This window comes from Mauremys reevesii, linkage group 22, assembly GCF_016161935.1.
Source record: "Mauremys reevesii isolate NIE-2019 linkage group 22, ASM1616193v1, whole genome shotgun sequence".
Taxonomy (NCBI): Eukaryota; Metazoa; Chordata; order Testudines; family Geoemydidae; genus Mauremys; species Mauremys reevesii.
The window spans coordinates 3,434,768-3,460,583 of NC_052644.1; the positions used below are offsets into that span (position 1 = coordinate 3,434,768).

At 49.0% G+C, this 25,816-nt stretch overlaps 1 protein-coding gene across 4 annotated transcripts in view; it reads left to right on the forward strand.

Moving 5' to 3' along the window:
* Positions 1-25,816, forward strand: part of PAK4 (p21 (RAC1) activated kinase 4) — a 99,993-nt gene that overhangs the window by 47,362 nt on the left and 26,815 nt on the right. For 2 of the 4 annotated variants that reach the window (XM_039510719.1, XM_039510718.1), the window contains exon 2: positions 23,585-23,808. In XM_039510719.1, the coding sequence (XP_039366653.1) occupies positions 23,605-23,808 (204 nt within the window). In that variant the 5' untranslated portion in view covers positions 23,585-23,604. Of the gene's footprint in view, positions 1-4,969; positions 5,105-23,584; positions 23,809-25,816 lie in introns of those variants that run through there. The other 2 variants (XM_039510716.1, XM_039510720.1) reach the window with 2 other exon arrangements.

Consider the following 25,816-nt stretch of genomic DNA (forward strand, 5'->3'; position numbering starts at 1 on the left):
TTACAGAAGGCCATGTCTCAGAACTGATTAGCTGCTTGAGGGCTGTAGAATGGATGCTGAATCTTCAAAGTAACCCTCAATGTAGTGACTTGGTGCCAGGGCTTTTGAACAGCTGCACTGACGGGTGTTTAAGGTCTAGTTAAATTTTTGATAACTCAGCTCTTCTCATCAGCAGATTTCAAAATGCTTTGCAGAGGAGGTCGGTATCATTATCCCAATCTTACCAATGGGGAACTGAGGCACTGAGGGGTGAAGTGACTTGCCTAACATCACCCAGCAGGCCAGTGGAAGTACTGGGAACAGAACTCAAGTCCCCAGAGTGACAGTCAAATGCTGTAGCCGCTGGGGCACACTAACAAGGCAGTTTTCCTCTTCAGCTTGTGGTAGAAGGGGTGTGTGTGGTGGGGTGTGGGGAGGTTGTATGTGCCTCTGATATAACATAACTTTTTATTTTGACATGATTTCAGTGAACCCTCTTTGCTATTCTGTCCTATCACTGCAAATGTAACGTGCATGTTGACTTTGTGTACGCTAGACCAGAGAAACTTACAAAGGGTTTCCTACCGGTTTAGCTGAGCTGGTGGAGAGCCATAGTGTGGACAGGGTTCTGGGGGTCAGACCTGGGTTTTTTGGTGTGTGGTGGAGGTTTTTTGTTTTGAATAACATTTAATTAGACAGGTTTCAGAGTAGCAGCCGTGTTAGTGTGTATCCGCAAAAAGAACAGGAGTCCTTGTGGCACCTTAGAGACTAACGTTTATTTGAGCATAAGCTTTCGTGGGCTACAGCTCACTTCATCCACATTTTATTTAATTAGACAGACTTCTCCGCAGGTTCAGCTAAAACTGGCTCCGGCCGCTAGAGCTTTGTCCTCTCTGAGGCACCGTCTGTCTATACTGGTTCTGCTGACCTGATGTTATGTCTGGTTGGATTTCTTGGTAAGCTCAATGGGGCAGAGATTGTCGGTCTTTTTGTTCTGTGTTTGTATGGTGCCTACCGCAGTGGGGCTCTGGTCCATGATTATCTCCTAGATGTTACTACAATACAAATAACAAACTTCCACAGCCACGAGAAGCAGCAGTAGTCAGGGTAAACTGAGATTACCTACTTCTCATATGGGGCACATGAGGTTTAGTTTAGGTTCGCTTACCCACTCTTTTTGGACGACTACACCGTTGAGCGCTGCTGATCTTTTCAGACAACAGAACGTGTTTAAAAACCCAAGGCAAATGTTGCAAATTGCATAAAGGTTTTTTTTGTTTGTTTTTTTTAGGGGTCGGGGGAAGAGAGAACTTACTCCGACCAGTGTGCCTAAATCAGGATAATGCGGATCTATTTTTGGGGTTGTTTTTTGAGCTTCATGGGGATCTGTTTATGATTTGTCCATACTTATAGCAGAAAACTTACCTACCAATGTATAAGCCCCCAGAGCAGCCTGTTTCCAGGTTAGATCTGATCCTGGAGAACCAAGTTTTTTGTCAGCCCACTGTTTTTCTTGCAATCAAACTCTCTCCCTCTTGATTTTATTATTTTCTAGGTGAAGGTGGTGGTGAACTCTTAGCCAGGGGCAAAACTCTTAACTCTTGGGTGTATGCTGGCAGGAAGGAGTGCGCTGGCTGGTGATATTTATCCAGGGCTGCTAAAAGTGTTGGTTAATGGCTGACTAATTAAACAAGGCAGAGAGATAAAGGGAATGTGACCTGGGTTAGGAGAGCAGGCCAGGAATGTAGCTCTCACTGGAGCACAATGGGAAAGCGGCTTCTTGGCAGGGTAGGGGAAGGTTTTGAGCAGTTGGGCAAAAATGGTCATGACAATTCAGCAGCTGAGGTACAAAATCTACTTACTGAACTTGACGATGGAGAAGCTAACCTTTCCCTGGCCTCGTCCAAAAACCAATTCCCCCTGGATTCATAGCCACAACGGGCCCTTCTGGCCTTGGAATCTAGGAATTATTTGGGGCAAATTCGATAAACCATAACCTTTTCGAAAAGCCGTGAGGTAGCAGTTTGCAAGGTTAGCTTATATTGCAAGGTTGAATAATTGGGCGGCAGTATCTTATCTTACGGCTCTTAAGAGAGATGCTGATGAAAAGCCCTGTGTTGTTAATATACTGTGTGTGTGTGTGTGTGTGTGTGTGTGTGTGTGTGTGTGTGTGTGTGTGTGTGTGTGTGTGTAAAAATACATCTCTGGTAACCTCCCATTTACTTCATTGGAAGCAGGCCTAAGGAGCGTTTTTGAAAATGCTACCCCAAAAGGATAGTGAACTGTGCCATTTGTCTAGGAGGGTTTTTGCTTATAGTGAACTGTGCCATTTGTCTAGGAGGTTTCTGCTTGTAAAAAGAAACTTGACCAAAGATAATAGCAAGAAGCTCTCTTGGGGAAGTGAAAGGAGGGTGTGAGGTGATCACGCTTCATTCAGTGCCTAGTTAGCATCTGAAACTTGTGATGCTGAGTCATTTTAGTGGAAGTGGTGTGAAACTGTTAATGCCCTGCAAAGGGAAGGCAGTTTTCCTGGGTGTTACAAAAGCTGGCCACATAAAACCAGTGTGACTAATAGGGAGGCATAGTTGTGGGTATTGACGCTTTTACTAGTCATTAGCACAGGTGACTCTAGTCAGCAGCCCTGCCGTTAGCCCAGGTTTCGCGGAGCCAGTATCTATTGGGTTCCTGGGAAATGGGGCAGGCGCAAGCCCGCCCCATACTAACGGATCCCCCCCCCAGCCTAAGGGGAGGATCCACAGGGCCACGGAAACCCACTAAGTGCGGGGGACAACTAATAAAAGAACAGGGACAGGAGTGTGGTCAAAGGGTCATAAGAAGGGAGCCTGATGGGGACACCGAGCAGAGAACCCCGGACAGCGCCCACTGCTCCTCAAAGGCGTCAAGGGAGCCAGCGGACGCTGCCCAGAGGAACTCCGCCCGGAGACGTGAGCGGACGAGGGACCGGAAACAAGCCCCACAGTCGCAGGAGTCTCCGTCGGCCAACCTCCTCTCCCTGGTCGCGTGGATGGCCTTTTTAGCCAGGGCGAGGAGGAGGTTGACCAGGAGGTCCCGCGACTTTGTGGGGCCACGGATAGGGAGTGCATGGATAAGGAGGTGAGGGGAAAAGTGCAGCCAGAAACGTAACGGAATATTGGTGAGGAGCCGGTATAGGGGCTGCAACCTGGCGCACTCTAGGTAAACATGCGCCAGGGTCTCCCTCACGCCGCAGAAGGGGCAGGTGTCTGGGACGGGTAAACCGCGCCAAGTACACGCCCGTGCTCACGGCCCCGTGAAGGAGCCGCCAGCTGATATCCCCGGCGGGCCTCGGGACCAGGGTACCAGGTAGGTGACAGTAGTAGGTGGCTAGTGTCTGTGGATGCCGGGTCTCTAAAGAGAATGACTTGAGCGTGAGGGCTGGGCGCTCGGTTAAATTTGGGGCTCTTTAATAGGACAAAAGGACATGGTGAAAATCAAGGACTGGATACACAGAGGTTGTCTCCTGCTGCTGCTTTTATTAATCCTTATGTCTATTATGGTAGAGCCTAAGGGCGAGCCAAGATTGGGGCCTTCTAGTGCTTGGTGCTGTACAAACGCAGAGTAATAGATGGTCCCTGCCCCAATGAAGGGGCAGTCTATGCTACTCCCTGTGAAGAAACTGGATGGAGGTAGAGGCGTCCGTGTGGGGAAGGATGTTCCCGGGACTCCACAAATACCATCCCGGCTTGCCCTGTGCTCCATGAATACCAGATGGCTTTGAGATTCATTAAAGGATGTGGTGGGTGGGAAGGGAAATCTCCAAGGTTATGGATGTTCTTGCAGGCTAGGAAGGAGGGTCTGTCCAGGTGCCTGAAATACACAAGCAGCTACTGATGCCTTCCCGCTTCAAGGGAGGAGTCAGGTGAGGGACTGCGACATGTTGGGATGAATAAAAGTCTGGGAAGTGGGGACAGGGCAGCCGATAGTGGGAGCAAGTTACAGTAACGGAGGCCAATGAAAGTGTTCACGTTGGGCCAGCTGGCAGCAAGCTAGATCCTCCAGTCACGTTTGGGATGAGACACTGGCTATAATCTAGAGAGCACGTTCTGCCCTTTCCTCCCGTATTCTTGGCCCTGCACTTGCAATCTAATTTCAGTCACACCCTGTGAGGCCAGAACTCTGTCCCAAAGGATCAGTTTGATAGCTTGTCCTTGCGCTGGATGGGAACAAGAGGCCTTTCTCCTTTTGTGGTCACTAAAGGTCCGATGGCATTTTCGGGAAGAGCAGGGAACACTCTTGATAGTTTAGGAGATCTGTGTATTGTTCTTGGCTCTGCCCCTGATTCCCTGTATGACCCGGGCAAGTCACTTAATGGCTCTGTTCCTCAGTTTCCCTAGATGCAAAGGTGGGGGTAGTACTCATCTCAGCAGCCCCTGGGATGGCATTAATGCATTAAGTATATAAAGCTCTTTGAGATCCTCTGACAAGGGTGTTATAAAAGTGCAGAGTATCATTTAACTCCTGTGTGAATTCAAATGTATGTAATTCCACTTACTGAAAATCCCCTGCAGTTTGATTAAGCTACAGGCTTATTCGCCTCCTCTTCTAAACTATTGTGTAAGCTGCTGCGTGCTGTTCAGCAGCTGCCACGTTCCACCCAAGAGATGGCTGCATTTCAGTGATGAGGGGGAAATGGCTTGTATCCGTATGGGGTTTATAGAGCTGAGACACAATAGAATGTCTCTGCTTTTGTATGGTGGGTTTTTTTTGTCTTGGTGCCTGACCTCTTTGTGGTGGGATTGGAAAAGTTTCCAGTGAAACTAGGAGAAGCAGATCCCAGTGGGAACGCGGGAAAGTTAAGTGCTGGAATTCAAGAATAGTGTGGGTGGGATCTCTGACTCCTGGCCTGGGTGGAGCAAGTGGGGCAGGCCAGCTGGTTGATGCTGGAATGCGATTCAGTCTTGGAAGGGGGGAGGAAGCTTCAAACCAACCAACTGGCTTCAGTGGAAGGAGGGGCAATGAGACACCGAGGAGGAGGGGCCTAAAAGTAATAAATAAAGAACATCCCTGTTTGAAGTTGCTCCCTGTGGCTGCCGCAGAGCCTCCTGCAATACACCCCTGGAGATGAAGTCCGAGGAAGAATGGGCTTGTAAGTTTCTTTTGAATGCATCTTTGCTTTTCCCTGGGTAACTGAGTCTTGTGCCAGCAATACCCAAAGCTTTTAGCTAGATTTCAAGGATGGGATTTTCTGTGTAATCTCCTTTCACCTGCATGTTCCTTCTAATGTAGCTTGGGGCCTTGTAAGTTGCACAGGTAAAGGCTCTGTGAGCCTTTCTGGCTTGCTCTGAGTACACCTCTCTAAGGCCTGGTGTCCTAGTGGTTGTATCTATGATGGCCAGACGAATTCTGATTTTGTTAGTGGAGGTAAATAGGGCCTGAGATGTGGGGAACTCCAAACAAGTGACACAGAGACAAAGTACAGCCAGGCATACTGCATGTTTGCAATGTGATAAATTGAAGTCTGTTTAAATGTTTCAGCCTGAGTTAGCGGAACGAGAGCCGATCGGACATGGGTGAAGTCAGTGGAGGGGTATCTGTGGCACACACTTTGTTGGTAGGTGCTGTAATACAAAGAGGTTTTTTGGGAGGTGCTCTGTCAGCCTCCAGAGACTGATCAGGCTCTGTCCACCTCCCGGGCTTTGTGCAGAGCTCTCCATTCTGTGGAAATTGTGGCTCTGATGTGCCTTTCCAGACCAGCCAACAGCTGGATGGGGGAAGGAGAATGTGGCTGTTGCATGAGGGCATCCGTCTGCATTTGACCTCTCATGTAGCACTTTGAGAAACAAATCATTTAAAAAAAACAAACAAACAAAAATCCCCCAGACAAACAGGTAGTGGCCTGAAACACCAGGCTTCCTTTTGTTTGTTTTTAATCATCTGCTTCCATGTTCTTGATCTGTGTGTTAGCTGCTTGTGTCCGCTGAGTTGGCTGCTTTTATCAACAAACTGGCTTTTTTCCCTGCAGTCGAGCTCCAGCTGCTGCATCAGGGTTGGAACCCACTTTGGTGCTGCAGAGGGGGAGAAATCTGGCCATCAAACCGCTGCTGGTGTGATGGTCTGTCAGGATTATCTCAATTAGCTGCCCCACTAACGTAAAACTAGTCCTCATGCAACCAGGGTAAACTGAAGGATTATTATAGGATATGAAGTGTTCTGCAAAGGTACAGAGAGAAAAGGGTGGAGGACACTTTTTTTGATGTTAAAAACCTTGAATGGCTTTAAAAATTAAGTATCAGAGGGGGAGCCGTGTTAGTCTGTATCTACAAAAACAACAAGGAGTCCGGTGGCATCTTAAAGACTAACCGATTTATTTGGATGGAAGCTTCCACTTCTTAATAACCCACTTCTTAAGATGCATCTGAAGAAGTGGGTTTTTTTACCCATGAAAGCTTACGTCCAAATAAATTTGTTAGTCTCTAAGGTGCCACAAGGACTCCTCGTTGTTTTTTTTTTTTTAAATTAAATCTTCTTTTGCTTTCAGATTTTGCCATTTTGTTTTCGGGCGAGTTAGGCACACGTATATTAATTTGCAGATTTCCAATGCTGTCACCTGGTCAGGGTGCTGGGAATTTTACCCAGCGATATGCATCAGTCCAGTGTATCAGCTCGGATCCAGCTGAGAAGCCTCCACTAATCCGATTAATACATAGAATTGTTGGGATCAACAAGCAGCGTAAGGATTGCTGCTATTTCTGGCTTGATGAGGGGTCTGGCTAGCTGGGGGGACAGGTAATGGGTAAAGAACTTTTTGATTTGGTGACCTACAAATCCAGAACAGGTCGCTAGTGACCCAAACAACCTGATTGCTCAATGGTTTATGGGAGCTGGCAGCACTCAGTGTAGTTCCTCGTGGACAGGTGCCAACATCATTCTTGGCAGGGTCATGGGGATGGAAATACTCGGTCACCATTTGTCCTTCCAGGTCATGGGTGAGGCTCTTGGCCAGAGGGGAGGTTTGCTGTGCTGCTGCCTGGCTTATACCTGTTGTGTGGATTAGAAGGACTTTCTGTGCCGTCTAGTGCACCGAGTTCCCAATCCATGCCTGGGTGCCTAGGTGCTACATTAACACAAATAATACACAATAATATTAGACTAGACTGGGATTTGTCAACTGCAGATTCAGCTGCCTAACCCCCTACGGGCTTTTGAAAATTCCATCCTTAGGCCTGGTCTGTGCTTAAAATTTAGATCCACCTAGCGACCTATAATAACAACAGTGAGAGATTCACCCTCCTGAACGCCGTAGTTAAGATGACCTAACCCCCCAGTGTACATACAGCTGGGTCAATGGAAGAATTCTTAGGTCAACCCAGCTACTGCCGCTCAGAGAGCTGGATTAACTGTTGCAACTGAAAAAAAAACCTTTCTATCCCTGTAGGAAGAGTCTACCTTAGAGTCCCCATAGCGTAGATGTGGCCTCAGTTTCCAGAAGTCTCTATCTCGCCTCTTTTTCACCACCACTAAATTCAGTCTAAAAGCTTTAAGGACCTGATCCGGTCCCGGGCCTGGCTGGTATTTGGATGGAAAACCACCTGGGGATCCCATTTTTCTCCTTGTCTTGTCCATCCCCCTGCTCCTTCCCACCCCCCAATATTCCCTCTGGAGTTAGTGGCATTACCTGCAGGAGTAAAGTTTGCATGCTAGAGGCCTAAACTGTCCGTCAGGTCAGAAGGAGGAGAAGCTTGAGTCCTTATGCAGTTCTGCTGCTTGACCAGAAAGTTTAACCATGTTTCTGTGTGTTGCAGATGCAGATCCGTACATACTCCTGGTGCCTCATGATTGCGAATCTGCTTTATGTTCACTGTTAACCCCCCTGACCTCTGTCAGCTAACTAAGACCACTCTGCCCACCCACTGCTGCTTTGAGGAAGCCAGGATATTTGCAGATGTTTTTCTTTGTCAGGTTAATGCATTCAGCTGATAATTCACCAGTGTCAAGAGTTACACCAGGGATGAATGTGGCTCTGGATTTTTCCTAAGAAGGTGTAGATTTCCTCTTGCTTTCCCCCTCCCCCCCATTACAAACTTTGACCCACATCTGTTTTTTGAGTTAGCTTTTTGTTCAAAAGTGGAAATTCTTACTAGCCTGTTTGTTCATGCTGCGGACTTAACTTGCCTCTTAGAAATGTGCGCAATTGAATCTGAGGATTTTTTGATTGAAATAGATTGCTTTGACAAGCACCTACATCTCGGTGTCTCTGAGAGACTTGGTAAAGGGGTTGCTGCATACACTCGCCTACACCAGAGGAGCCAGCCAGATGACTGCACCAACCAGTTGCATTTAATAACTTTTGTATTATGGAATTGGCTAGGATGAGCCAGCTGATGGGTTGTCACCTGTTCTGTAGTTTATTAACTTCCCTCCGTTCCTCTCAAGGTGACCAGATGTCCTGATTTTTCAGGGACAATCCTGATTTTTGGGTCTTTTTCTTATATAGGCTCCTATTACCTTCCCCCCTCCCCGTCCCAATTTTTCACATTTGCTGTCTGGTCACCCTAGTTCCTCTTCTGACCCGGGGGTGGGGTGGGGTGTTTGTTTGGTTAGTGTCCTTACTATGCATTCACTGGATGGTCCATATTGGCTTGAAGATGAGCAAGTGACTACAAGGCCACCAGCGCTGCCTATAAGACTAAGCTTGATAAGTTTATGGAGGGGATGGTATGATGGGATAGCCTAATTTTGGCAATTAATTTGGCAACTGATCTTTGATTGTCAGCAGGTAAGTATGCCCAGTGGTCTGTGATGGGATGTTAGATGGGGTGGGATCTGAGTTACTACAGAGAATTCTTTCCTGGCTGCTGGCTGGTGAGTCTTGTCCACATGCTCAGGGTTTAGCTGATCGCCATATTTGGGGTCGGGATGGAATTTTCCTCCAGGGCAGATTGGCAGAGGCCCTGGAGGTTTTTCGCCTTCCTCTGCAACATGGGGCACGGGTCACTCGCTGGAGGATTCTCTGCAGCTTGAGGTCTTCAAACCACAATTTGAGGACTTCAATAACTCAGACATAGGTTAGGGGTTTGTTATAGAAGTGGATGGGTGAGATTGTGTGGCCTGCATTGTGCAGGAGGTCAGACTAGATGATCATAATGGTCCCTTCTGACCTTAAAGTCGATGAGTCTATAATTGTGAGCAGAGGGAGTAGCTAGGAGTTGAAGCTCAGGTTTGTGTCGATGACCAGATATTTTCTTGTCTGACCAAGGTAGCTGCTGTAGGGAACATTGGATTACAAGGGCTGCGCATTTACCAGCTGCTAGAAGAGTCGCCTTTCAGACAGAGAAACATATTGTTATACCGAGGGTTTATTTGTCCATTTGTTGGATTAACTCCTCTAGGCATGCATGGATCATGATTTTTATCTTGTGTAGGGTTGGGGCCACAGTTGATACTTTTAACAAATGAGAGTTTGGAAAACAGAGTTGAAATTCATCCCCTCAGTCACATTATCAATGGCCAAGAAGATCTCTCTCGTGTGCTCACTTTCGTCTTTGCTCCAGAGTGTACTATAGCTCATCGGGTTGGATTTCCGTTCCTCCAGATATAACTTGTCTGGTCCAAAGGAAGGAAGAGGATGGTGCTTGTCAGAATCATCTTGGATGGACAAACCCTTCATCTTCTCTGTGCCAGTTTCTGGAAGATTTTTGTTTCAGCCGCGATTTGCCAGCACTTTGAACTGCAACCGGGCAGGACCAAAGCTGTATCTTTGATTTTTAGAGGACACAGATGCTTAATGATGTAAACAGACTTTCATTGTTGCCTGGCTTTGTTTATACCAAAAAAAAACAACCAAAAACCATTTGCGTCCACGCCATGGCCAGATTTCCTGTGTAATGCCAATCCAGAGCACAGCTCTAAGCTCGCCGTAAAACCCTCTTGAGTCTGCTTTGAACTTTGCATAGTGGAGTTACTGAAATGGTAACAACAGACCCTCCAGTGTCAGATTCCTGATCTGAATCTGTATTTTAAAACCCCAACCCAGAACACTGATCTGGAAACCTGACGCTCTGTTTTAAAAACGGTGCCTCCCCCCCACGTAAAGGGGAATTAACAAAACTACACCCAAGTACAAGTGCTTTGTACTTCACTCAGAAGGAAGGGGATCAGGCTGTACGGCTCACAGCTGGAACCCCTGGGCTCCCTGGCACCGCGGTTCTGACCCAGCTCAGCCCCTTTCTTCTTTCGGAGGCAGATAAACTGAGGCCCAGGAAGGGAGTAAAGGGACATAGGGCTGGAAGGGGACCGCCTGCGTCCTCAAGTCCAGTCCCTGCTATCACAGGCAACTCTGTGAGATCATCCCATTCGTAAACATACCAAGCGCCAGCTTAGAACAAGTTTGGTGGTTTGCCTCCACTGCAACTGTTGCAAGGTTATTCCAGAACCTCCCTCCTCTGATGGCTACAAACCACCTTCTCCAGCCTCCACTGATCCCTGAATAGTTTATCCCCGTTTCTTCTTGTGCCAACGTCGTCCTGTAGCTTCAATAGCTCTTCTCTCTCCCTGGTGTTTACCTCCCCCACACCCCCAGTGTATTCGTAGAGAGCCATCTGATCCACTCCCAGCCTTCATTTTGCTAGGGGATCCAGCCTAGCTCTTTTAGGCTGTTCATTCCCCATATCATCCTAGTCGTCAGTCTCCGCACCTGTTCCCGTTTGGATTAATCTTTCGCGCCGGAGGGGTGGGAGGAGTTGTCTCTTGAACAAATCACGCCCAAGCATCGGGAGTGAACATGAAAGATCCCATGGCGGCAGCACCCCTCGTGCGAGCAGAAGTTTTCCCTTCTACTTGTGGCATAAACCTTCCCTCCGTGCATGCGGTGTGTCATGTGCCTTCCTTGCTCAATGGCAGGCGCCTTGCAGTGTGCGTATAGCTTGCAAAGCCACTTCGGCATCCTTTCCGATGAAAGGCCCGTTGCGTTACTTCAGGTCAGTGAGACTCAGACTTCAGTGGTCCAGGAGCCAAGAAAGAGTCACCGTAGTGTGAACTGATAGTAAATGAAACAATCTATATACATACATACTGCGCATGTGTGTATAATAACCTCACAGCAAAATGACTGACCAACTATTCCATAATTGGTTAAGAACATAGTAAAGGCATCCGGATTGGCCAGTAACTTGGATTGGTTGGTTGTTAATTGAATCTCAGTGTTTTAATACATGCTGCAAAGAGTCATTTGCGGCTCCCGAGCCTCAGGCTGAGTATCGCAGTTTTTGGGTGCAGTATGTGTGCCCGAAGCGTCAAAGGCCTGTAACTGTCCAACATTAAACCGTTCTAAACAAGGTTCAGGGTGTGCTAGACAGAGACCCCTGCCTGTTGAGTACCATGGTGCAAATGCCATTAGAAATCCGTTTGAACCTTGAAAAACAGATACAGCATTTGAAATGTAAAGTACTAAATAAGGCTTTTATTTTAACAACGTCATGTCCCTTTCTGTCTACCCAGAGAGAATTTTTTTTTTTAGAAAGACCCCTCCACCCCCCATTTTACTGTCTCTTAGATGGTTTTACACATGGTAATAACTGTCTTTGTGGGGAAAGGGAAGACATTTCGTTGAGATGGGCTGGAGCTGTGGCTGTTCATCTCTTCCTGTTTCCTAGAAGGCAAAACAAGACCATCACCCACCAGGGGAAAGAAAAGAACAGCAAAGATCGAAAATGCAGCTTCTGTCTCTGGTTCTGACTCTCACTTGCAACCTCGCTGCTGGAGGAGGAATAGGCCCAGCATATGGTCTGATCAGCCATTCTGAGACCTGGCAAGCTGCTGCCATCGTCGGACTGGGGAACAGCTGTTTTTGCAGAATCTATAGTCTTGGCCGGCTAAGCCACATACTAGACAGAAGGCAAAAGGATAGGGATAGGGTAGAGAAGAAATACAGCAAAGAAGGAAAAGAAACGCACCAGGGAAGGGGGTGTGGGGAGATGTGCCAGTCTTACATCCCAGGTGATGGTCAGGATTTAGCCCAGAGGCAGCACTGACATCTGGCTCCCTCTCTCTGGCCCAGTCTAGTCAGGGCATCTCTCAGGATCAGGATGAAGAAGGTCCATGGTCCTAGGAGGTGGGTGGGAGGGTGATGGTGAAGCTCTCTTCTTCCTCTTCTCTTTTCTTTCCGTCAGCCAGCATCCTGGTAGCGTCTCTGCCCATCCATCTCTGTTAACTTCCCCCAAAGTCTGTTCCCTTTCAGAACCCAAAAGGGAACGATGGGTGGACTAGCCCTTCCCCTCATTATTTCGCTCACCCACTAGGCTGAGTTTCTGACACATCGATTTTCATTCATTGACTTCTGGTCTCACCCCCTCTTATTTGACAGGCACAACTTTAACAGAGTCCTTGATTTATATCTGTAGGCCTTTTTGTTTCGACTAACCTAGCTTCCCCCTCCCCCCCTCTTTTTTGTAGATTTTTCTCATCAACACGTATTGTTAGAGGTCAGTGTGACACTTCATAAACTTTCTCACCGTTGAGCTCACAATTTAAGATAAATTTGTACGCCTGATTCTCACCACAGGCACCATATAAATATCATAGCCCCCTTTGGGAGGAATCTCGTTTTGTGGTGCGGTTTGGGTCATTACCACGTGGGCTTTCCCTTTTTTAGCAGCATCTCCGTGATCCCACAGCATGCGAAGACGTGTACATCAGTCAGATCCATCACTGATTCAGTCCGCTAGTGGTGGAGCAGCATATACGTGACTGAAACAGATACTTATTCTTATCAGTTGACTGGGATTTGGAAAACTTTGAGAGCTAATCCTACAAACATGCGAGCCTGGAAGCCATTGGGACCATTTTGTCTAACGACTGCTCATAGGAGGATTGGGTTCTTGGTTGCTTTAGTTGTCCCCATGTGGAGGAGCGCCCCATAAACATCTGCAAAGCTACCCCCATGTCCTCCTTTGCCGTCATGCCTACGAACAGCTTGGCAGGAGAGGAACCTGGTGTGCTGTGACCGATACCGTCTCATAGTTTCCTTGTGCGCCTCTGTTTGTCTACCACCTGTTATCTCTTGTCTTATCGGTAGATTGACTCTCCCAGCCCTATAAAGATTACATTTTGGTCTCTCTGTACGTTACCTAGCACAGTCAGATCCTGGGCCATGATCGGGATTCCTAGGGCACTACCACAGTAGAAGTAAGTTCTACCGCTGAAGCCTTTCTTACCTACTGTCCATATCTGTGTAGTATGAGTGTCCCTCAGAAGTTGTGTCCCTTGCTGGTCCTCCCCTGCCAGCAAAGGTAGACATGGACGATCAAAGGAATGTTTGCACGGGTTCGTGAGTAGCATGTAAGTTTGTAGAACTTTGGGGGGGAAGGCAACCCAAAGAGGGGATGATTTCTGCATTGAGTTCTGAGTACTGCGAAGCCAGTGGTCTCCTCTCCTCAAGGGGTGAGTTCCATAAGCCAGACTCTGTGAAGCTTCTGTCTGCTGCCTGTAGCAGCCGTCCTCCACTAGTCAAGACAGTAGAACCTCAGAATTACGAACACCTCAGGAATGGAGGTTGTTCTTAACTCTGAACAAAACGTTACGGTTCTTTCTAAAGTTTGCAACTAACATTGACTTAATGCAGCTTTGAAATTTTACTGTGCAGAAGAAAAATGCTGTTTCCCCTTTATTTTTTAATAGTTAATCTTTAACACAGAAGTGTACTGGATTTGCTGCTTTTGGGGGTGTGTGTGTGTGTGTGTTTGTCTCCGCTGCTGTCTGTGTACTTCCAGTTCCAAATGAGGTGTGTGGTTGACTAGTCAGTTTGTAACTCTGAGGTTCTACTGTGGTTTCACTGCGGGAGAGGAATGGACCTGCCACCGGAGGCTGTAGTCATAGAGGATCCTTCAGTAACTAGGGCTAGGGTTGTAAGTAACGTTTAAACTATTAAAATTGTACTGGTTAAATGTTTGGCTCCGCTGCCATCCTTCATGCCCAGGATCTCCTTCCTCTTAGTTAATCGTAATTTTTCACTTACCGGCACCCCCCATTCCCCCCACATGCCTCATAAAAAAGCTTTTACTGTCCTTTTATTTAGACACCTAAATATTTATTTATTTAGGCACCTAAACTTATTTTTATTTAAGGAGCAGAAGTTTGAAAACGTGGGCTGTAATTTTTTTCGCTGACAGTTTCTTGTCAAGTTTGCAAGCAGGTGACACATACAGGACACGAAGTATGTAATATCTTAAAGCATCTCTACTCTGGGAGATCCCAGGTGGTGGATACCCCTGTTTTTGTAGGGAAAGTTTAATTTGCTCAGTGGCGGTGAGGTACAGGGACGTTTTGCTGTTCTAGACATTGTGGTATATTTATGACCGATCTAGTTTTAAATCTGTTTGGCCTTTTTCTCATCAACTATCGACTCCAGAGAGCCACGAACACAGTTCGGCTGGATGCTGCTCCCTGTGCCAGTTTGAGCGTTAAAGAGGACAGGTGTCGAAATGTCACCAGATCTTGGCACGCTTGGACCCGGGCTGTGAAAACATTAGGCAATGCTGCCTGAAGTTGTTCCTGTCACAAAGGAGCAATGCCATGCTCTGGTTTTAATCCAGAAGTCTATCTCCTTTCTTTATACGGCATTGCTCCTCCAGTGCCTGTAGCTACTGCAGAGTCCACTCATCTTCTCCGCTCTCCCCAGGGTCCCAGGTGGAGTGGCCCCACCACCCAAGCTCAGCACGAGGAGCACTGAGCAAATGGTCTAGTGATGTGGAAACAGCCGCAGCCACAGGAGGGAATAGCTTGTTGTAGGGAACCCCTGTACGTGTCAGTAGCCATTTGGGGGGGTCGGTATTGGTTGGGACTGAGTTGCAGTGCCTCAGAGCCGTCGCAGGGTGGCTGTTTCCTGTGGCAGTCGTGTTACTTGGCATATGTTGCAATGTGGGGTCCTGGTCTGTCATTTATTCCTGGTGGCTCTCCATGACTCCCAGTTGATTTAAGAGGTTTCTTGAGGGTCAAGTCTTGGTGTGTTTTAGTGGGTAGTTCTAGAGAGTGGGGAGAAGGCAGCTGGGGCTCTGGTGGATTCTCTTTTAGAAGCATTAAAATACACAGACTATGCTGAAGGAGCAACATGCAGCATATCCTTTTGGGAAAGTTCCTCAGTGTCTAATCCTTCTCTTGCTCTTCTGCCAGGGCTGGAAGGTCGAACAGGACAGGGCAGAGGAGATTCCGTATGCTCCATCTGGGCTCAGGAGGCTGTTGCTTTCTGACCACGTTAGTGTCACGGTCTGATGGTTCACGCATACTGCAGACCATCTGCCTGGTACAGCCTGGAGGGAGAAGTGGGTTGTGTTTGCCAAAGATTAGATGGGGCGGATGCACTCTGAGTATCCAGTGCTGAAGACCCTTTTCTGCTTTTTCAATCTGGGACACGTTTTCTCGTGACATTGGGAGACTCCTCTCCTAAAACTCACAATTACGTTCTCCTCCCCGTCCCTTTAATGAGAAGCGAGTGTCCTGAACACCAGCGTTCCCAGACTTCACCTTGGTCTTGGGTGAACTCCCATGACTAGTAACGGAGGGATTCCTGCTCCTGTCTATGTGTGGCCGAGATCTTCTCTGTTCTCTAAGCAGCCGGGATGAGAGCTGTGGGAAGAAGGCTTTTAAACGTAATGCTTTTGTGAACGCTTGTACCGAGCACCTTATTGACCCTGCCCCTCTAGGAGCCAGGTTGTAACAGAACGTGCTGCCAGCATCCTTCCGCATTCAGAGCATGTGCCTTTGCAGCGGATATCCAGCTCAATTTCCCAGTTGTGCTACGGTGCAGCTGAAACCTGGGCTCAGACTCAGGTTTGAGCCCCACCCCCATATTGTCCACACACACACATCCGTCTGCCTTGGGTCAGCGAGCACTCGGGTCCCAGGCCCCATCCAGGGAGGATGGGGTCTAAGCACAAGTCCTGCTGAGACTCTGGGTCAAACCCTATCGTTTTGCAGTGTGGACGCGGCTCAAGCCGCAGAAGGACTGTGTGGTTCAGTAGCGACACGTTAGCCCTGTTGTAAGACCTGGCTCCAGCAATTATAAACCCAGGTTTACAACGCAGTGTGGATGCTTGAGAACGGGCTTAAAAATACCAAGTCCCCGTGCCTTGGTCCCACAGATGTGGGTCCATAATGCAGTGTAGACATACCCATAGAGCCTTTCATCTCTAGGCCACTGGTTCCAATCCAGATCAGGACTGAAACAGTGGGGAGCTCTCTGGTGGTGGCCTATGTGAAATGAGCTGCTGAGGCTCGGACCAGTTCCCATCAGACAGGTATCCGTATCATGAACAATGCCCACGGTTGACGCTAACGATGTCCCATTGTCAGCCCTCGTTAGAGCTGAGGATTGAGTAGGCCATGGAGACGATTCCCCACCCCCGACCTGTAGAATTGGTCCCTTATGCTCCTAGCTGATATCCTATGGCAGGGGTGGCCGGCTCCGGAGCCATATCCTTGTACAGGCGCCGACTCTGGGGCTGGAGCTACAGGTGCCAACTTTACAGTGTGCCAGGGGGTGCTCAACCCCTGGCTCTGCCACAAGCCCTGCCCCCACTGCACCCCTTCCAGCCCCCTCCCCTGAGCCTGCCTTGCCCTCGCTCCTCACCCCTTCCCCCCAGAGCCTGGCGGACCTCCCGCAGGCAAGTCGCCGAAGGCTGCCTGACTGCCGCCCTCACAGTGACCGGCAGGCAGCCCCCCACAGCTTGCCACCCCGGGCACGCGCTTGCTGCGCTGGTGCCTGAAGCTGCCCCTGCAGGTGGGTGGGAGGCACTGGGGGCGGGATGGGGCAGCTGATGTCTTACTGTGGCTCTTTGGCAATGTACATTGGTAAATTCTGGCTCCTTCTCAGGCTCAGGTTGGCCGCCCCTGCCCTATGGGCTGGGTTTGCAGGACTTCCCAGAGGGGGGTGGGTTTTAGGCTTCTGGAATGTCGGATTGTGACTGACGTCAGTCTGACTGACCGGAAACTGACATACTGCCTTCGGGGGCGAAAATCCAGCCTCATCGTTCTACATCACTGGGTGCTGGGCAATAGCCTGGAGTGCCAAGGAAGTAATTTCCAGGAGCTGCTGTTAATGGCTTCAATATTAACTTATTGTACAGCGCCTAAGTGCCCAGGGAAAGCCCAGTTCTCTTTCCGCTCAAGTGGGGGCTAACTTGGCCAGGTTTCAGTTGGAGCAGGAGCTGGCTCAGCGCTTACAGAAATCAGGGACACGTAGGACTGGAAGGGACCTCAGTAGGTCGTCTAGCGCAGTCCCCTGCACCGAGGCAGCACGTGCGTCTTGCGAGGTAGATGGGATTAGAAACTGCTGCCGGTGAGCAGCTCTGTCCTCAGCCTGCGGTCTGCACATGGGAGGTGTGGCGCTGCTGCTGCCTTGCACCGGGTTCTGGCCCTGCGTCTAATCCTAGTTCCTTCTAGTCCTTTTTACTTAGCTGCTTGGAAGCCAGAAAAGGGGCAAGCAGGAAAGAGCCAGTTTTCTAAAGTTGGTTCCTCTTGGAAAATGCTTAAAGCCGTAAAGGGATTATTCTTGAATTGCTTGATTAGCTTCTAAACATTGGCACTTTAAAATGTTTGAGATATTAAGTTCTCACTCGAAATACAAGGTGCCTCGTGGCCCAAGTCCCAGGAATCCTTTTGCCTTTCTCGCTAGCACCTTTCATCCACGTGCTTTGCGACTGCCTCATTGTTGTGAGTTGGGCTAATTACAAGTAGGGAAACTGAGGCTGAACGGGGCAGTGGCTGACCTGAAGCCACATAGCGGCAGAGCAAGAAATAGAACCCACAATTGCTGACTCCAGTCTCTTGTTCCAACCACTAGAAAATTGTGCATCTGGGCTCCTGGGCTCTCTTCCCAGCTCTCCGTCCTCAGCAAGCGGACGGCTGGACTCTCTCCCACAGGCAGGAGAGCTCATGCTCTCTGCTCTCTACTCTAAGCAGTGCCAGAGAGGAGGACAGCTCTGCGACGTTACAAGCAAGAGATTGCCTGTTCGGCCACTGCCAGATTTAAATTCACGTTCCATAGCGGCTTGCCTGTGTGCTCTTCTCCTTGCATCTTAATTGGTAGAACTTCATTTTAATGGTTTTATTTTCTTCCTAGTTTAAGTTTAAATATTAATCCAACATCAGGGACGACTGGCAAGCAAGTGAGGCAAAATGCCTCGAGGTCGGGGATCCAGCCCCGGCTATTCTGTTGGAAGAATAACAACCCAAGTACAAGCTATTTTAATACTGGAAGCGGAGAGTAAATGAAGGAAGAAAACACAGGATCACTTTGACTGGGAATATATTTATCCTGTGCCTTTGAGATCTCAGGGCTCTAGAATAAGACTGGTCTTCTCTGTGCAGATCCAGAGCTGGCAGCCTTGGGATTCTGCTTCCCTGTGAAAACGGGGAAGTGACTGGCCCAAGATAGTGCGGTGGGTTGGTGGTATAATTGCAAATGGAACCCAGTAACAAGCCCGATATAGATATCGATATTGATCTATAGCTATATTCCCCTTGCAGGTTACTTTTAAGCTATCTGTAGCCTTAAGAAATGAAAATGAAAACGAACATAACGGGCTTCTAAGGGTCTCTCTTCACTGCAGAGTCGGCTTGAGTTAGCTTAGCTGCAGTGAGAGCAGCGACACTCTGAAATAACACCCGAGTTGCTGTGTACACACGGGTACTGCACGCGTTTATATGTGGCACTAGGATTTCTGAGGGCGCATCCATCCCTTGATTCTTAGCGCTGCAGAAAGCTGAGCCGAACCACGCATTCGCCCGCTGTGTGTGTGTGTGTGTGTTCTGGGCACGTGGTGGAGATAGTGGGAAGGCACTGGAGGACCAGCAGCATCAAGTGGCACTCGCAGAGTGGCTGTGTTAGCTGGCAGGCTGTGCCCACTCGAGCTCTAGCCTATACACCTTCTCGGGCCAGCCAACCCAAGTTAACAGCACTACCATGGGTGAGTGAAGGGCTACCTGCATGGGGACGGAAACTGAGTTAAGGTCAACGCTCCCTGCAAACAAGCCCTAGTCGGCAATCGCACGTGTGTTCATTGCACAGACTTGGCAATGGAGCTGAGCCCTGAGTTGGATGGGTGACACTGAACTCCCCGGTCACCCCTGGCGGAGGGCCCTTCAGGTCAGGGTTGGGTGGAGGAAGCTTGCGGTGTCTTTTGCTGTGTACCTGCTCTCTAGATAAAGGCCTTCGCTCTCGGGGGCTGTCAATCCAGCACCATTCACTGGAGCTAGCTTAATTAGGTAAAAATAAATGATTTTTTTTTCCTTTGGAAGATTAATTAGTTTTACATTAGACACTGGAGCTGCATATGGTGGCTGGTTCCCATTAATTAAAAATGCTTATTTTTAAGCAGAAAATGATGAGGTGAGACAGGCCAGATTTTGAATCCTGCCGTATCAGCGCTGACTTGAGTTTTCTGGGTGCTCAGATTACATCGAGTGTGTGTGTGTGCGTGTGCGCATGCGAGCTCTCTGGGATTGCCCTGGCTGTTTTCTCCTACCGTTGGGTTCGGTTCTATTTCCCAGTTGATTCAGGGCTGCGTGAGTCGTGCAGTCTCAAGGCAAATAGCATCTAGTACTGGCGACAGATCTAATGAGAACGGTCTTGGTGTAATTGCTGGTCCAGTGACCATACATCAGAATCCTCTGACGGCAGCACGTCTCCCATCTCTAGCACTTTCCATCTGGGGGGTCTCAAAGTTCCTTACAAACAGGACAAACTTTGGCCTCCTAAGATGTCCAGCCTAGAGGAGAATTATCCCTGTTCTGCAGACGGCTAAGCAAAGAAGTGAGAGGCGAAGTGACTTCTTTAAAGCTGGCCTGCGAAGGGGTTGAAATTTTGGGTAGCCGGGACCTGGATTTCTAATGTGTTGGGGAGGCTGTTAGCTTGGAAGACCTGCTCTCATTCCAAGGCGGGTAGATAGAAGCACATTACCAAACTCCTAGTGCCCGGCAGCAGGGTTTGCGCGAACACTTAATGTGCGGCAGGCCAGCACGGGGCAGATTTACATGGCAGCTTGCTGCGAGCTGACAAATCTCTCCGCCTCAGTTACCCATCTGATGATAGCACTGTCCGACCTCACAAGGGAGGCGTTATGAGGATAAATGGGGAAGATTGTGGGCCGGTCAGGCACTACCATCATAGATATTATGGATGGGGATATAAAAAGAAGCCATCAGTCTGCCTTTGTACCTCATATAGCAGCATGAAAAGGGCACACTCCCTTTATTTAGATCAGTGGTTCTCAACCGGGGGTACACGTACCCCCGAGGGTGGGCAGAGGTCTTCTGGGGGTACATCAACTCCTAGATATTTGCCTGGCTTTACTACAGGCTACATAAAAAGCACTAGTGAAGTCAGTGCACGCTAAAATTTCATAGACAATGACTTGTTTATTCTGCTCTATAGGCTAGACACTGAAACGTCAGTACAATATTTATATTCCAATCTGTTCTAGTGACGCGGTTAAAAATGAGCGAGTCGGCTATTTGTCAGTAACAGTGGGACTGCGACACTTTTTTGTGTTCCGACGTCTGATTTTGTAAGCAAGTCGTTTTTAAGGGAGGTGAAAGTTGGGGTACGCGAGCCGAACCCGACTCCTGAAGGGCTCCAGTCTGGAAAGGTTGCGAACCACTGATTTAGACCACCTGGAAGATGCCATGGTAAGCAGCAGGAGTAGAGCGTAGACCTAGGAGATGCTGGGTTTTTTTGTCGCAATAGCACCTAGAGGCTCAACAGTGCTGGACATTGTGGACATGTGAATCGCAAATGTGCTGTCCCAGCCCTGTAGTAACCCAGCCAGCCAGCCGTCCTCTCCTGGGTTAGGTGACGTCTCTCTCCCCAACGGCTGGCCGGGGAGAATGATCGCTGCCCGGGCACTTGCGTGCTGTGTGTGTTCGGTGTACCAGACAAAACAAGTTATCGGTTCCTCCCTTGTCCTATATGGTGCCTGTGCTCATTTGCCTCCCAGAAACTTCCTACTTGTTTAGAACCACTCCTGAACCCAAACTGGTTTGGTGTGGTCTCTTGGGGCAGCGTGGAGGAAACAGGAAGAGCAATTGTCTTGAGCTGTGCTGAGCCTTAAGTGGAGAACTGGTTAAACAAACCAGCCAACCCAGGAGGAAGGAATGAGCTGTGACATGTCAGCAAAGCAGAACAATTGAGGTGGAGGTTCAGTGTGTCGCTGTGCAACGAGGTGACCTTTAAATGTCTGCACAGCTGTTCTTATTGGTGCCAGAAGTGTGTGTGTGTGTGGGGGGGGGTACTTAACAGAAATAGATATGCCCCTCTCCTGAGAGAGGGAGCCTGTAAAAACCACACATGAGAGGGGGTTTCCAGGATCTGCCTCCAAATTAGGCTGACATAGGAAGGAAGTGAGAGACTTTGAGGGGAAACTAACGAAGACGACGTGAAACATGCTTGGCGTAAAGCTTCGGAAAATCAGATTTTTAAGCTGGCACCCAGGACAAGAAAGAGAAGCAGGTGGCTGTAGAGGTGAGGCCATCGGAAAGTGAGAGGGTTTGAAGGTGGAAGGACACACGGGCGGGAATATTGTTCTGACCAGGAATGGCATATGAGAGATCCCAAAGGTGGAAGTGGTAGCAGGGACAGGATCAAGGTGAGAGATTTCACACTGTTCCTTCAGTATCAGCTGGTACAGGGGTACAAGTGAGCGGCCAGGAGCCCTGAAAAGCCCCATGTTGCTTTGGACATGTAGCAGTTGTCATGTGGCTGCATCCTCTTGACTGTGGGATCAGGCAAATGGAGAGACCTGAAATGCGACTGTCTCTGGTGAGGATTGGCTTCGTGGCATCCTGCCTTTGGCAAACAACGCTGCCTTATCTGCCTGCGTGGGGATCGGAAACGTGTGCTGCTCTGTCTCGTAAATCTCTCTCTTTCTGAGCTTTGGCAGGACAGAAGGGTTGGATTTCTCCTGGGCATTTCCCATTCATCATCATCATCATCTGTCTCGTGCACGCAGCAGGCATCTCCGTCAAAGCAGAACCCTTCAGGCTGCTGAGATGTCTCGTTCATGAAGCAGGAGCATGCTTGGGCTCTGCTGCTCCCATCTGCCATGGCACACACGCCATCTGCACAGCATGGCTGTGCTGGCTCAGTGGGTGGGGCTCGTCTCCATTTCTTCTAGCTGGCTGACCAGGTGCTGTGGAGATGAAGTCCTGGCTGTTTGTTTCCTGTCTCCATGTGAGACATTGACCTTTTTGGGTAAGGGTGTGGAGGGGGGGCGTGTATAGGGACGGGAGATGAGACTGTCTCTAAGGCCATGAGCCACGTGGGAGAATTTTAGCTGGCTTGTCCCAGATATTCTGACTTATTAGGCGGAGTGGAGCCCAGTTAGATATTTCCTCCAAGCCTTGGAAGGAGCATGAGGACCAATCCCATAAGTGTCTCAGACACTTGTGCAAACCAGGTGTATAGCTCTGCCTAGCAGGGGGAACTCTGTGCAAGGAAACTTACTCCTCTCCCATGTCAATGGTGGTTTTGTTTGCTCCCTTGTGCTCGGACAAGCACAACACAGCCACTGCTTGCCCCAAAGAGCTCACAATCTAAGGAAACTTGTGTGCCTTACGCTTTCCAAAGTGACTGATTTTTGGGTGCCCAAGTCAGGGGACGCCTTTAAAGGAACCTGATTTTTGTCAGCAGCGCTTAGCTCCTGCCCCCTCAAATTCGGGCAGTATCTCAAGGTGGACACCCAAAAGAGCTAAATAATTTCTGGAAATGTGCCTATGGATCCGTTCTGGGAGATGTGGCGGTGGGGTAGTTCGGCAGCTAGATTGTTGCAAACACAGCAGCAGAATTGGAGACTGAGTAAAAATCCACCACTCACTCTTTTTAAACGAATGCGTGACTAGCTCCAGGCATTGGGAACGAGTGAGAGCCTTTTGCGTCTGAGTTACCAGTTCAAATCCAGGCCAGGACTGTAGTGACTAAAAGTTGTTTGCTCTCTGCGGACACTTGGACCTGTGTGAAGTGAGTTGGTGAGTCTCCATCCGGTTCGTAGTGGACATGCATCCCCATCTCAAACCTCCCCTATAGCTGGTGCAAACTGGCCACCCCTGGTTGGCCATCTCAGCAGAGGCTAAGAATTGAATGGGCCTTCACCACTGAGCTCACAAGTTACCCCATCCCAGAATATGGTGGGGCAATGACCTAAATCCATTCTCTACCTGATTGGTGGCCAAGTTATAACAACTTAGTGCTTAGGACTGTCCATCAAACTCCTTTCCAATCACTAAAAATCAGTTTAGGCTATATATAAAAACCCAAGCAAACTCCCTCCTCCTCCGTCTAGTCTGTCCATACATAACTGGGGCAGTGGGAGTCAGGAGATCTGGGTTGTTGTCCCAGGTCTGCCACTGACCTCTGTGTAAACTTGGGCGTGTCCGTTCAGGTCTCTGGGTGTCTCAGTTTGCTGCTCTGGGGATAGTATTTAATAGCCTCTTGAGGCTTAATACTCAAATGCTTTGTGATGTTCTGACGGAGGATGTGAAAGAGGTGGAAATGACCATCCCCTCCCGTGATTCTCAGGCCGTTCCATGATGGTACATGCTCCCCTTCCTCCTTGACGTTTATTTTTCATTCCCCTCTCAGGTCTTTTAGCCAACGTCACCATGTTCAGCAAGAAGAAGAAACGCGTTGAGATCTCTGCTCCCTCAAACTTCGAGCACCGGGTCCACACTGGGTATGACCAACAAGAGCAGAAGTTCACCGGGCTGCCGAGGCAATGGCAGGGCATCATCGAGGAGTCGGCAAAGAGACCCAAGCCACTGGTGGATCCTGTGTACATCACGGCTATTCAGCACGGCTCGCAGAAGGTAGGTGGCCTGGTGAACCTTCACGTGGGGTCTGGTGTCTGCAAGAGCGAGGGGAGTTCTGGTGAATGAGGTCAGGTCGAGAAACACTATAGTCCCTCCTTTCCCTAACAGATCATTGGGGTCTGTCTAGGGGTTCATACTTGTAACACAGGAATAACACCCCTACAGGACCCAGGCACCTGCCCTCATAGCTTCAGGAAGTGCCATGTTGACAGCCCTGAAGGAGAAGGGCTTCTTACTAGGAACAGGACAGACCCCCACCAAATCGCCTCTTGCTAGTCACCGAGGGCCATCAGTGGTTCCCAACGTGGGTGGATTTAAGCTGTTAGGGCCAAAGGCTCTGTATTCCCTTCCCTGAGCCACTGGTCCTCCTGGTTCAATGGCGAGTTTAAAGATGTGTGAAGGGAAACACAAGTATTAAACGGCACTTCCCCCCTCCTGCATCTCACTCATTTCCCCTTTCCCAGTGCTCGTCTCGTCCGTCAATCCTGTCCTTTAAACTTGGACTGTGGCCTGTCCGTTTGCTTCAGTCAAGAAGACCCAGCATCTGGAGATCGCTGCTGCTTCCACGCTAACCCTAATTAATTCTTTCTAAACCTATCCAGGTGAACATGTCTAAATGAAGCATTAGTCCTTAGCGGGGAGAGCTTCCCTGCTGTGGCAGTGGCACGAAGGCGCTAGTCTTCTGCTGCACGTTTTCATGCACTTCTCCTCCAGGCATATGATTGCTCATAAAACAGGAAAACCATTGAACTGGGTAAGGCACGGGAGGCAAGCAATTTAAAGGCCCGCTTGAGAACCAGAAATAGCGACATCTCCGACTCAGAGGTGTGTGGGGGAGGGATGGAGAAAGCTTTGTAATCTTGAATCCCTCGATTTCCAGGAGTATACGGAAGTCTCGCATCTCAAACCTGTGCATGGGGAATTAGAAGTTCCCAAAGGTACACTGGAGAAGACTGATTGAGAGCCTGAAATGTCACGGAAGAGAATTTCCTATGGCGTATGGAACTGGATGTGCTACCAATTCAGTCCCTAATGATGGGATGGGTAGTTGGGGGCGAGTGGGAATGCCGGCGGATAGGGGCCATTGTTGGCTAGTGGGTGCAGAGACGGACTGGGAGTCGGGGAGAGAAGTCGAGTCCCAGCTCTGCTACTGACTTGCTGCGTGACCCTGTACTAGTCACTTAACACTCTGTGCCTCAATTACAGGGAGGAGGCCTTAAAAAAAACAAAACGGGGGAGGTGGATCGACTCACCTATTTAAAGCACTTTAGATACGCAGGTTAAGAAGTGCCGAGTTCCAGCAATGAGGGAGGTTGCTGGTAAAGACAAGCCTGTCATTTAATGCTTTTCTTGGCTTTGTTTAAACAGCCCTCTGCATATAATCGTTACAGACGGCCAGACTGGTTTTTATGCTCTGTATGCGCCTTCCCTTCAGCAGCAAATTGCAGGGAGTGTGATGGCCGAGTCGAAGCAAGGACTAGGGAGCTCAACAGATGCCAACGTCCCGCCTCAAAGGAAGCCAGCTCCAGCGTGGAGGACAGAGTGTCTGAGAGGAGCAGCTGCTGGCTGAGAGAGAGAGTTCATCCCCTGCCCCGCCCCCCCCGCCGTGTGTGTGTGTCCTTTGCCTCACACCTGTAAAAGGGGGGGGGGGCAGATTCCTTCCTAGCATGAATGTTAGAGACTGAGACTTTGATATGACATGGTAGCTCCAAGTCCAGTGCCACTCAGGGACCCAGCGCTCAGTTATTCTCCAGCAGAGGCGATTTCTGGGATGGGAACAGTCGATGGGAACAGACAATGCTCAGCACCTTGCAGATTAGGCCCAGATGAATGAAGAGATAGGTTTATAGTGACCACACGTAAAAGTTTATTTAAGAAAGTCTAGAGATTCAAATGATTCTGCATTTTTAATTTAATTTTTAAATGAAGCTTCTTAAACATTTTAAAAACCTTATTTACTTTACATACAACAATAGTTTAGTTCTATATTATAGACTTAGAGACC